The sequence below is a fragment of the Bombina bombina genome, chromosome 3 (genome assembly GCF_027579735.1).
Source record: "Bombina bombina isolate aBomBom1 chromosome 3, aBomBom1.pri, whole genome shotgun sequence".
Lineage (NCBI taxonomy): Eukaryota > Metazoa > Chordata > Amphibia > Anura > Bombinatoridae > Bombina > Bombina bombina.
Genome location: NC_069501.1, coordinates 1,062,119,191 through 1,062,132,761, shown reverse-complemented (window position 1 = coordinate 1,062,132,761; position 13,571 = coordinate 1,062,119,191). Strand labels below are relative to the sequence as shown.

Below are 13,571 nucleotides of genomic sequence, written 5' to 3'. Positions count from 1 at the left end.
TGTGAAGCCCTTTATAAATTGTAATTAAAATGGCTTACCGGATCCCATAGGGAAAATGACAGCTTCCAGCATTACCAAGTCTTGTTAGAAATGTGTCATACTTCAAGCAGTAAAAGTCTGCACACTGTTCCCCCAACTGAAGTTACTTCATCTCAACAGTCCTGTGTGGAACAGCCATCGATTTTAGTAACGGTTGCTAAAATCATCTTCCTCTTACAAACAGAAATCTTCATCTCTTTTCTGTTTCAGAGTAAATAGTACATACCAGCACTATTTTAAAATAACAAACTCTTGATTGAAGCAATAAAACTACATTTAAACACCAAAAAACTCTAAGCCATTTCCGTGGAGATGTTGCCTGTACAACGGCAAAGAGAATGACTGGGGAAGGCGGAGCCTAAGGGGGATCATGTGACCAGCTTTGCTGGGCTCTTTGCCATTTCCTGTTGGGGAAGAGAATATCCCACAAGTAAGGATGACGCCGTGGACCGGACACACCTATGTTGGAGAAAGCAGACTCTGCATAAACTATGTAATTTTCCATGGGAGTTTTGCCAGGGATCCCCCTCCAGCATGCGACAGTCCAGGTGTTAGTACCCTTGAAACAACTTTTCCATCACTATTGTGGCCAGAAAGAGTCCTTGTAGGTTTTAAAGTTCGCCTGCCTATTGAATTCAATGGCAGTTCGCGGGTTCGCGAACAATACCGGAAGTTCGAGTCCGCCGTTCGCGAACCGAGAATTTTAGGTTCACAACATCACTAACTGTTACTTGTAAATACATTTTGTTATTATATCATTTATGTATGTGTCCATATCTCAAACAAGTTAGTTTAACCTCCTGTTTGCTAGTACAACTGAATTACTGTGTCACTTAAAGGAATCAAAATCTTCATAAACTTACATTAGATAACTTAACAAAGAAAACCAATAACCTAACCTTGCTACACTAAAAGTTATAGAAAGGTATCAGTGGTTATAAAAAGTGTTTATAATAATTAGTTTACACTTCATTAATAAACAAGCAAGATGTGCAGAAACTAACTGCAAATACACACAGGTGTATTTTTTTAAACAATATTAAATAATCCTTTATGCTTTTTGGTCGAGAGACACTTTAAACTCAAAGACGTATGCCTGTCATCATATAGCTACCTTTGCTCTGCAAATTGCCTTTCCAGCCTCTTAATTTAATTAATACATAAGCTAATTATTACGGGGATTTTTATAATACTGCACAACCAGCTATATAATATATAATAATATTTATGATTGGAAAAATCATCGCAGAGCAATATGCTGCTGCAGAAACCAAATTAGGGATTGGAGTATTGTGTTAAAACATAAACTGAATGTATTTATATCAGGATAAAGACAAATTTAATTTAGTCTTTCTGAAAGTTGTCTACATTGCACTCATGCAGATACACCTATGAGGTTGCGCCTGTTTTTGTTCTGATGGAAGAGGAAGTACTCACAACCCTATGGCATTTTATTGGCTGGAAAACAGGAGATGGAATATTCTGCCCAGGTACCACATTGCTGGCTTCCCCAACAAAGACAAATTATTATTTGAGTTAAAAAGGAGAGCGCCACAAACTGGACTGTCAACTTAGCTGAAACATTTAAATATATGTATAGTCAAGATGTATTCTTAATCTATGGTCTATTATTATTAATAAAAACACTAAAAATGACAATCAATAGTCAACATAAAATGTATACACGGTTTTGTATATTAGTATTTTGAATATTATTATGCAATCATTCTGTAACAGTGTTGCCTATATATATATATGTTTAACCCCTTAATGACCACAGCACTTTTCCATTTTCTGTCCGTTTGGGACCAGGGCTATTTTTACATTTCTGCAGTGCTTGTGTTTAGCTGTAATTTTCCTCTTGCTCATTTACTGTACCCACACATATTATATACCGTTTTTCTCGCCATTAAATGGACTTTCTAAAGATACCATTATTTTCATCATTTCTTATAATTTACTATAAAAAAAATTATAAAATATGAGGAAAAATGGAAAAAAACACACTTTTTCTAACTTTGACCCCCAAACTCTGTTACACATCTACAACCACCAAAAAACACCCATGCTAAATAGCTTCTAAATTTTGTCCTGAGTTTAGAAATACCCAATGTTTACATCTTCTTTGCAAGTTATAGGGCCATAAACACAAGTAGCACTTTGCTATTTCCAAACCATTTTTTTTCAAAATTAGCGCTAGTTACATTAGAACACTAATATCTTTCAGGAATCCCTGAATATCCCATGACATGTATATATTTTTTTTTAGTAGACATCCCAAAGTATTGATCTAGGCCAATTTTGGTATATTTCATACCACCATTTCACCGCCAAATGCGATCAAATACAAAAAATTGTTCACTTTTTCACAAATTTTTTCACAAACTTTCGGTTTCTCACTGAAATTATTTACAAACAGCTTGTGCAATTATGGCATAAATGGTTGTAAATGCTTCTCTGGGATCCCCTTTGTTCAGAAATAGCAGACATATATGGCTTTGGCATTGCTTTTTGGTAATTAGAAGGCCGCTAAATGCCACTGCGCACCACACGTGTATTATGCCCAGCAGTTAAGGGGTTAATTAGGGAGCTTTTAGGGAGCTTGTAGGGTTAATTTTAGCTTTAGTGTAGTGTAGTAGACGACCCCAAGTATTGATCTAGGCCCATTTTGGTATATTTCATGCCACCATTTCACCGCCAAATGCGATCAAATTAAAAAAAACTTTAAATTTTTCACAATTTTAGGTTTCTTACTGAAATCATTTACAAACAGCTTGTGCAATTATGGCACAAATGGTTGTAAATGCTTCTCTGGGATCCCCTTTGTTCAGAAATAGCAGACATATATGTCTTTGGCGTTGCTTTCTGGTAATTAGAAGGCCGCTAAATGCTGCTGCGCCTCACACGTGTATTATGGCTAGCAGTGAAGGGGTTAATTAGGGAGTTTGTAGGAAGCTTGCAGGGTTAATTTTAGCTTTAGTGTAGAGATCAGCCTCCCACCTGACACATCCCACCCCCTGATCCCTCCCAAACAGCTCCCTTCCCTCCCCCACCCCACAATTGTCCCCGCCATCTTAAGTACTGGCAGAAAGTCTGCCAGTACTAAAATAAAAGGGTTTTTAAAAATAATAATAAAATGTTTTAGCATATTTACATATGCTACTGTGTAGGATCCCCCCCTTAGCCCCCAACCTCCCTGATCCCCCCCCCAAAACCGCTCTCTAACCCTCCCCTCTGCCTTATTGGGGGCCATCTTTGGTACTGGCAGCTGTCTGCCAGTACCCAGTTTGCAAGAAAATAAGGGTTTTTTTATTTTTATCCCCGGTTTTTCTGTAGTGTAGCTTCCCCCTCCCCACAGACCAACCCCCACCACCTAACTGATGCGTTTTTTATCTGATTTTGTACATTTTTTTAAACGTTTTTTTTTTATTTTCTTAAACTTTTTTTTCTGTGTGTAGCGGTTCCCACCCGCTCCCTCCCCGTGCACGCGCCCGCCCCCACCCTCCCGTGCACGTGCGCGCGTCAGTGCGCGCGTCTGGCATCCCCGCCCACGATCCCGCCCCCCTCCACATCACGAGGGCCATCGATGGCCGCCACCCGCCTCCCGGTTCGGCTCCCACCCACCAACGCACTGTAAGCCACGATCTCCGGTGCAGAGAGGGCCACAGAGTGGCTCTCTCTGCACCGGATGGCTTAAAAATGTTATTGCAGGATGCCTCCATATCGAGGCATCACTGCAATAACCGGAAAGCAGCTGGAAGCGAGCAGGATCGCTTCCAGCTGCTTTCCACACCGAGGACGTGCAGGGTACGTTCTCAGGCATTAACTGCCTTTTTTTTGAGGACGTACCCTGCACGTCCTCGGTCGTTAAGGGGTTAAATATATGATATGTATCAAACGAATATCAACTACTGCATAGGTTTGAAAAAAATCAATACTATCTAGGGGACGCCAAATGGCGTATCTGAATTAGTACTCTGTAATATAAACAATATGCAGTGTCAAGTTAGTACTCCGCGGTATGTACAATATGCAATTCCAAATATATATATTAGTAACAGACCAGTGATATGTGTAAGGAGCGCCTAAAATAAAATAAAGGCCAGGTCAAGTGAAATTCGATATGATAAAAAGTCTAACAGCAATGTGCTAGAATTAATTAAAATTGTATGTCAGATATATTTAATAGTGCATAAAGCAACAACAATCAATAGCATAAATTAGAGCAAATTAAAACAAAAGTACATGGATCCATAGTACTGGCTAAAAAACAATACACAATATAAGCTGATATAAAATAAGCTAATACAAAGTGCAATTGAATTATGGGAAAATACAGGCAATGTGAAACAAGATAAAATACAGGATAAAATTCAAAATATAAAAACAAATATGATTATGAGCAAAATTGTTGTCTGTGGTATGGCCCTTGGGGGCAAGGGGCACAATAAATAATGTATAATGTCAAGAAAAAATATATTATATTATATTATGTGTCCAAAAAAGAGATAATCCAATCAGTGAAATCCAAAGAAAAAAATGGAGTCCAAAAAAATCCAAAACAGTGTAAGTGGGGTCTGTGTGTACAACTGAAAAAAGGATAAGTGATTCCTAGTGTTCCAAATCACAGTGATCCAAAGTATGTCAACATGTTCCTAGTGTTCCAAAATAAGTGATCCAACTAATCCAAAAGGAGGGGGGTGAATCCTCCAAAATGAGGAAAAAGTAAAAAAACTGAAGCAAAAGACTGTGCTGTGATCAACTCCAAGATGGTGGAAAGTGCCAAAGAATATAAAAATATATAAATAAATACCAAACAATAATAAAAAATAGTAAAAATATCAAAAAAGATAGTGAGAAAAAAGTAAAAATAAAAATCAGTAGTAGATGATGATGACCAATGTAGATAAAATCAATAATAAACAAATAACTCCATAACCTGTGAAAAAAAGAAAAGGTACAACATAGAGCAGTATTGTTTACAATAAACTCTAGATAATAGGAATATAGCTCACCATATATGCCAACGTGTTTCGGCCCACCAATAGGGCCTTTTTCAAGACTGATATATGGTAGATGAGGATGCTACTTTTATACCTAAATATCTATACATAATGGCGCCAAATTTACCAAAAATTGCGCCAAAAAGGGTGACTCCATGAACCGGAAGTGGTTGCTGTAACCGGATATGGGGATGTGCCCTAATATCCCTTAAATGTTCTATGCACTTACTATTGTGTGATTAATGCTAATATATAAATGTCACTTTAAATATAAATCGTTGGTTTCCTGTGTCCTTATTGTTAAATCCACTTGTAGCCATTAGGTGTTATATCGGACCCTTACCGCTAATATCTATGAAACCGGAAGTGCGGTATCAGCGCTAAACCGGAACTAGGCAGAAACCAGAAGTCTATTGGTTTCGCCGATACCGGAAGTGGGGGTAGAAGCCGGATGTAGTCATGTTGTTGATACATCCGGAATGATTTCGGTGATTAGAGGGTTGGAAGTTAGAAAGGCAATAGGTTAACCGGAATTGGAGTGTCAAAAGGTCCGGGAGAGATAATTTCATTTTAGATGCGATATGGGTAATCGCTTGAAGGGATAACATACTACTGCGAGCTTATGCTCTCACTATAGCCTGTGATGGATAATGGGCTATCATATATTGAAACAATATGCAAAATGTAAAATGTATATATATAAAATGGATATGTGGATATAGAGAATCAATCTATATATAACCTATGAGAATGTGAATAAAGGAATATCAATAATTGTGACCAAGTTAAAAACTTTAAAAACTTTCCAAATATAATTCATATAAAAACTTTGGCTAAAGGGGGAGGGGAGTACATATACCAAGAGGGGTATATCAGAAATTAGAGACTTTAGATAATTTTGGTCTATCAAAAATGTATATCGGGAAGATTATGAAAACTATTTTTATATACTGGTTAATTGGGAATTTTATTCGAAGTACAGCAAGTGCCTCTCCCGAGGGACTCGGATATAAAGAACCCCACTCTGAGTGTGACCTCAGAGTAGTGTTGATATATCGCCAAGAGTGGGTAACAGAGGTGTATCATAAAACAAGTGACGTATATTGTCCCTAATCTTATTCTTGGCCTCTCTAGTATATCTTGCGGCAGCTTTCTCTGTATTCTATTCACTGACACCCATTTATCAACACCACATCATGTTTAACATCACACATTCCATGAGGAAAGATATAACACTTGACATAAATATATCCTCTGTAAATCCAGATGGTTCAGACAGAGCCGACTATAACTCCATTTTTAAAAATCTGGAGAAACTTCTTATTCAAGAAGTCAAATACAAGGCAGAGATCACTTTCCTAAGAAAATGCTTGGACCTTAACATCATTCCGAAAGGACTAGTTGTTAGGAAAGATTGTGCCTTTCAGACTGAGAATCCAGTCTTTAATAAAAAATGGGCAGAAACACTAATTACAGCATCTAGGTCACTTATGCAAGCTATCATAGAACACAGGGAAGCAATGCTACAACAGGTAGACATAGATATTAAAAAGAACGAAGATGAACTGATAGGACCAGATGGACTAGTCATCGAGACCCAGGATATCTTAGACAAGAAAGAGAACCTTGATAAGAAAATCACAAAGATTAGGGAAGATATCACACTGAAAAAGAGCAAGAAACTTAACAGGGAACTTCAACTTTTAAATAATAGGGACAATGAGAATAATATTAATAACAATGAACAGAGCATAGAAGACCCTCAGTCTACTAGTTTTAGTAATAGCGTACAAACGAATAATGAGGGGGGATGGACTACAGTAACATACAAAAAAGATAGACGACAACCACACACCTATGGAGGAGATAATTCTTACTATGAACCAAATAACTAGAGGGAAACCTATCACCACTATGACCCCAGACCATCTTACACACATCCTAGTGGGGGTTAAGATGGAAAAAATCTGAATCTGAATAGACACCCGAATAGGAGTCCATGGAACACCAACCGTCAAAATAGAATAAGAGACCATTGGGAGGAGAATAGAAACAACCACCCCCATTATAGGAGGAGACAACAAAGTAGGGAATACTATCAACAGAGCTATGAAGGGAGACCAAATAGGGACCATTTTCATTCTAACTACGAAAGACCCTACCACCGAAGAGATAACTTCCAACCCCCAAGATGGAACCAAGGGAATAGGTCCACTTATGGATATAACCAGTCCCCAAGATGGAACCATGACTACAGACCCACCCAAAGGTTCAATCAATCTCCAAGATGGAACAGGAACGAAAGACCTACTTATGGAAACAGATACCAACACCACTCATGGAATGATAAACAAGAGGCAAGGTTCAATGACAATCAAAACCACTATTTCCACAATCAAGACCCAAAGTATCAGAGGGATGCATCGAATACCAGGAACACAGCACCTCACGATGAACCCATTAATTGGCAAACCCCACAGATAGAACGTCTGCAAGGGAATAAGAACATCACTAACAGAGTAAGCTTCAAGGACTCGGACGATAGCCCCACAGCCTCCAACTCCAGAAATCATTTTTTAGAACTACATCAGAAGACCACCAAGGAACTGGAAAGAGTATCTACAAAAAGAAAGATGTCGAATCCAGACGACCCTCAGATCCCAAACGAAAAAAGAAAAACCATAGAGGGAAGAGAGGCGGAAAAAGAGTGAATGGCAACAAGACACAGGTAGATACCACAACGACGGATGCAAACAGTACGTTCAAAGGGATATATCACCTCAGTTCTACTACTTTATCGGAACAGGAGAAGTCGATCCTGAACTATGGGCTCTCATTTGCCCCCTCAAAGGGTCTCAATAAATTTGAGACGTTTATTAACGTTAAGGAATTTGTGAGGAAATTAACGTTAAAACGACATTTCATGAGGTCACCTCTAGAATACCAACAGAGAGGTCCCATGAACGACACACAGTCTAGCATCAACCAATATCAACACACAGATCTCAAGCCCAAATCCACATTTTATCCGACAGCAAGTAAAGGAAGCGCGATTGAGGCATTTGAAACTATAGTGTGCAACGAACTGAAAAATATCAGTCACAGCAAGTTGACCAAACACAAACATAACCTATCTAGAAACCAAATCCACACCATCAGAACTTTGGAGAAGAACAAAGATCTGGTGATTTAACCTGCGGATAAGGGAGGGGGCATCGTAGTCTTGGATAAGGTAGACTACAGAATGTACAAGGATATTGTCTGATCAAGATACGTATGAAGTCCTGAGGCACAATCCTGTGGCTCAGTTCAAGGAAGAGATTGACCGAATCTTGGGAGATGCTCATGAGAAGGAGATATTAAACAACAAAGAATTCCGATATATAGGAATCAAATTTCCCATCACTCCGGTATTCTATTACTTACCCAAGATCCACAAGTCACTCCATCAACCACCAGGTAGACCTATTATTTCTGGCATTGGTTCTTTGTCAAGTAACCTATCAGAGTATCTAGACAAGAACCTACAGAAATACGTCATAACTCTACCTTCCTACATACGTGATTCCACACAGGTACTGAACATTCTGGACAACATCAGGTGGGAAGAAGGGTATCTATTGGTCACCTGTGACGTGGCCTCCCTCTACATACCACACGAAGGAGGTGTAGAGGCGGTAGAGTATTTTCTCAACAAAGACATCAACCTTCCAGATAATCAGAGGAAATTCATTCTCGATGGGATATCCTATATCTTAACGCACAATTATTTCAACCACAATGGCACCTTTTATAAACAACTGTGCGGTACAGCCATGGGGACCAGGTTCGCGCCCAGCTATGCCAACCTATATATGGGAAAATGGGAAATGATCTTCTGGGAATCATGTCCAGCGGGCGCGGACCTGGTCTCCTACCATCGATACATAGACGACATCTTAATGATATGGAAGGGTACGAGAGAAGATTTGGAATACACCATTGGAGTTATGAACAATAATATCCACAACCTTCAATTTACCTACGAAATAAGCAGCTCAGAGATTACATTCTTGGATCTAAGGATTACAGTTGAAGACAATAAAATAAAGACTTTGACATATTTTAAACCTGTCGATTGTAGTAACTATATACACATCAATGGCTGCCATCACACTAAGTGGAAACAGAACATCCCCAAGGGCCAACTACTTAGACTCAAGAAGAACTGCTCTGACCCTGAACTATGGGAAAAACAAGCTGAGACTATCAAAGCTCGTTTCCTAGAAAGAGGCTGTGAAGAAGAGAAAATAGACAGAGACATCGAGGAAATCAGAAAAAGAGATCGCAAGGAACTTCTTCAATACAAAGATAAGAGGATCAGAACTATGGATGATAAGAACTCCATCGATGTAGCATTCATCACACAATACAGTGAAAATCGCCATCTAATAGAGAAGATTATTGAGAAGAACTGGCCACTATTGAAAAATGATGACACCATAGGAGAAGCACTAGAGAATAAACCCAAATTCATCTATAGAAGATCAGACAATTTAAAAAATATGCTGTCACCAAGTATCCCACGATCAGGGTCTATGGGAATCCAAGATGTATTTGGCAACAAAGTTAAAGGTTTTTATCCGTGCATAAGCTGCAAGGCATGCAGGAGAGGTCTCAAGATCAACAAATTCAAATCTAACAATTCAGGGACGGAACACCAAATTAAAGACCTCATAAAATGTAACAGTAAAGGGGTCATATACATAGTCCAATGCAGCTGTGGACTGCAATATGTAGGTCAGACTTCAAGGTTATTGAGAGACAGAATAAGAGAACACATTTTACAAGTTGAACACGGGAATACAGAAACCGCCATGTACAGACATTTCACCATTCACCATAGTAGTAACCTCAAAGATCTAAGTTACTATGGGATACAATTGGTGAAACCCAATTGGAGAGGTGGTGATTACGAGAAAAAACTACTTATAACAGAATCCAAATGGATCTACGAAATTGACTGTCTTTACCCAAAGGGCCTCAATAATAAAGAAGACCTGTCACACCTACTAAATCTGAAATAAATGAAGCTATTAAACTGGATATAACAGACTTTGAATACATCATCATACCTCTGTAGGATAAAGACATTTATTCCTACCTGGATACTTCTCCTATCAGCCGGTCCCTATCAGTTTCCACTTAGTCTCTTTACAATTACCAATCAGACATATATCACAGGATATATCATATGGAAATTTAACACACTTCCACCTAATAGTTACTGGGTCACTAATATGAATATACATAAGGGACTAACTACACCTCTAGAAACATCAGCTAGTAGATGGGCTACTTTTGAACCAATCCCTTTCATATATGCCCACATGCACAATTTTGACTAATTTTTATAATTTTTTTATAAACTTTTATCAATTTTTACCAATTTCTATTGATGTTTTGATTTTCCCTTCCATATCCGTATCTTTTCCTGTCTAGCAGTCTGGAATTATGGACAACAGCTAAAAACTTTTTTAAAATCTTTTTAAATCTTTTTATATGTCTAGGAAGATATATTATAGACACATCCTGATATACTCTATATTGGTTTAGCACAAAAAGGGACAATATACGTCACCTGTTTTATGATACACCTCTGTTACCCACTCTTGGCGATATATCAACACTACTCTGAGGTCACACTCAGAGTGGGGTTCTTTATATCCGAGTCCCTCGGGAGAGGCACTTGCTGTACTTCGAATAAAATTCCCAATTAACCAGTATATAAAAATAGTTTTCATAATCTTCCCGATATACATTTTTGATAGACCAAAATTATCTAAAGTCTCTAATTTCTGATATACCCCTCTTGGTATATGTACTCCCCTCCCCCTTTAGCCAAAGTTTTTATATGAATTATATTTGGAAAGTTTTTAAAGTTTTTAACTTTTTCAACATATGGTCACAATTATTGATATTCCTTTATTCACATTCTCATAGGTTATATATAGATTGATTCTCTATATCCACATATCCATTTTATATATATACATTTTACATTTTGCATATTGTTTCAATATATGATAGCCCATTATCCATCACAGGCTATAGTGAGAGCATAAGCTTGCAGTAGTATGTCATCCCTTCAAGCGATTACCCATATCGCATTTAAAATGAAATTATCTCTCCCGGACCTTTTGACACTCCAATTCCGGTTAACCTATTGCCTTTCTAACTTCCAACCCTCTAATCACCGAAATCATTCCGGATGTATCAACAACATGACTACATCTGGCTTCTACCCCCACTTCCGGTATCGGCGAAACCAATAGACTTCTGGTTTCTGCCTAGTTCCGGTTTAGCGCTGATACCGCACTTCCAGTTTCATAGATATTAGCGGTAAGGGTCCGATATAACACCTAATGGCCACAAGTGGATTTAACAATAAGGACACAGGAAACCAACGATTTATATTTAAAGTGACATTTATATATTAGCATTAATCACACAATAGTAAATGCATAGAACATTTAAGGGATATTAGGGCACATCCCCATATCCGGTTACAGCAACCACTTCCGGTTCATGGGGTCACCCTTTTTGGCGCAATTTTTGGTAAATTTGGCGCCATTATGTATAGATATTTAGGTATAAAAGTAGCATCCTCACCTACCATATATCAGTCTTGAAAAAGGCCCTATTGGTGGGCCGAAACGCGTTGGCATATATGGTGAGCTATATTCCTATTATCTAGAGTTTATTGTAAACAATACTGCTCTATGTTGTACCTTTTCTTTTTTTCACAGGTTATGGAGTTATTTGTTTATTATTGATTGTATCTACATTGGTCATCATCATCTACTACTGATTTTTATTTTTACTTTTTTCTCACTATCTTTTTTGATATTTTTACTATTTTTTATTATTGTTTGGTATTTATTTATATATTTTTATATTCTTTGGCACTTTCCACCATCTTGGAGTTGATCACAGCACAGTCTTTTGCTTCAGTTTTTTTACTTTTTCTTCATTTTGGAGGATTCACCCCCCTCCTTTTGGATTAGTTGGATCACTTATTTTGGAACACTAGGAACATTTTGACATACTTTGGATCACTGTGATTTGGAACACTAGGAATCACTTATCCTTTTTTCAGTTGTACACACAGACCCCACTTACACTGTTTTGGATTTTTTTGGACTCCATTTTTTTCTTTGGATTTCACTGATTGGATTATCTCTTTTTTGGACACATAATATAATATATTTTTTCTTGACATTATACATTATTTATTGTGCCCCTTGCCCCCATGGGCCATACCACAGACAATTTTGCTCATAATCATATTTGTTTTTATATTTTGAATTTTATCCTGTATTTTATCTTGTTTCACATTGCCTGTATTTTCCCATAATTCAGTTGCACTTTGTATTAGCTTATTTTATATCAGCTTATATTGTGTATTGTTTCTTAGCCAGTACTATGGATCCATGTACTTTGTTTTAATTTGCTCTAATTTATGCTATTGATTGTTGTTGCTTTATGCACTATTAAATATATCTGACATACAATTTTAATTAATTCTAGCACATTGCTGTTAAACTTTTTATCATATTGAATTTCACTTTACCTGGCCTTTATGTTATTTTAGGCGCTCCTTACACATATCACTGGTCTGTTCTTATCTTATCTATGGGTAACTAGAGACCCATTGTATATAGGAGCTTAGGTCCTCAAGTCAGCGCCGTTAGACTGTCACCTTCTAATATATATTAGTAACAAGCAAACATTAAAACAGCAGAAAAATCAATAGTTCAACTTCTGCAGGTACTGAGCGAAAGCTGAAAACACGTGCCTGGCTAGACTTGTGTATATGTTACTACTACGCGTTTCAGGCACAAGCTCCTTCCTCAGGTGATAAATTAATTGTTTTCTGCAGGAGGTTCCCTCTCAAATATGTATGCAATGAACGTAGCCCGATATTCAAAATTTCCATATTGCAAAGAAAAGGGACTCGGCGCACTTCCAAGGCTGGTGGTTTTCACATCACAGGAGGTGAGAGGATTATGGAGACTATACTTTGTTTTCTGATAACTACTACAAAATATGCACCCATTAGAAAAGGGAACTAGATGATGCTATGGAATAGAAGATGGTGCAAATGCAGTGTTAATTTTGAGGGAAAATTTTGATTTAGTCTTAGTTTTAGCCTTTTGACTAAAATGCTATTTTAGTTTTAGTCGTATTTTAGTCATCTTAATTGTTTTAGTTTTAGTCTAGTTTTAGTCGACTGAATCTCCAGTAGATTTTAGTTGACTAAAATCTAAGGGGTTTAGTTAAAGTGTAATGCATTATTTAAGCATTTCTCTATAATTTGCAAACTGATTATATACTCCAGTAGTAAACATAACACCTGTTATTATTTATAGTATTAAGGTTTAAACATGCAATACAGACACAGATTTAGCCGTTGTGATATATAACATCTTAATTAAACTTAAAATTAAACAAAACCAAGTTTCATAAACAAACAGAAGGGAAACTTCT

General features: G+C 37.4%; 1 protein-coding gene across 1 annotated transcript in view; it reads left to right on the top strand.

The window, feature by feature from the left end:
* The window catches only part of CSAD (cysteine sulfinic acid decarboxylase), a 144,009-nt gene that overhangs the window by 55,321 nt on the left and 75,117 nt on the right, over window positions 1–13,571 (top strand). The window contains exons 4-5 of the mRNA XM_053708322.1: window positions 1,423–1,529; window positions 12,964–13,079. Coding sequence (XP_053564297.1) covers window positions 1,423–1,529; window positions 12,964–13,079 — 223 coding nt within the window. The remainder of the gene's footprint in view (window positions 1–1,422; window positions 1,530–12,963; window positions 13,080–13,571) is intronic.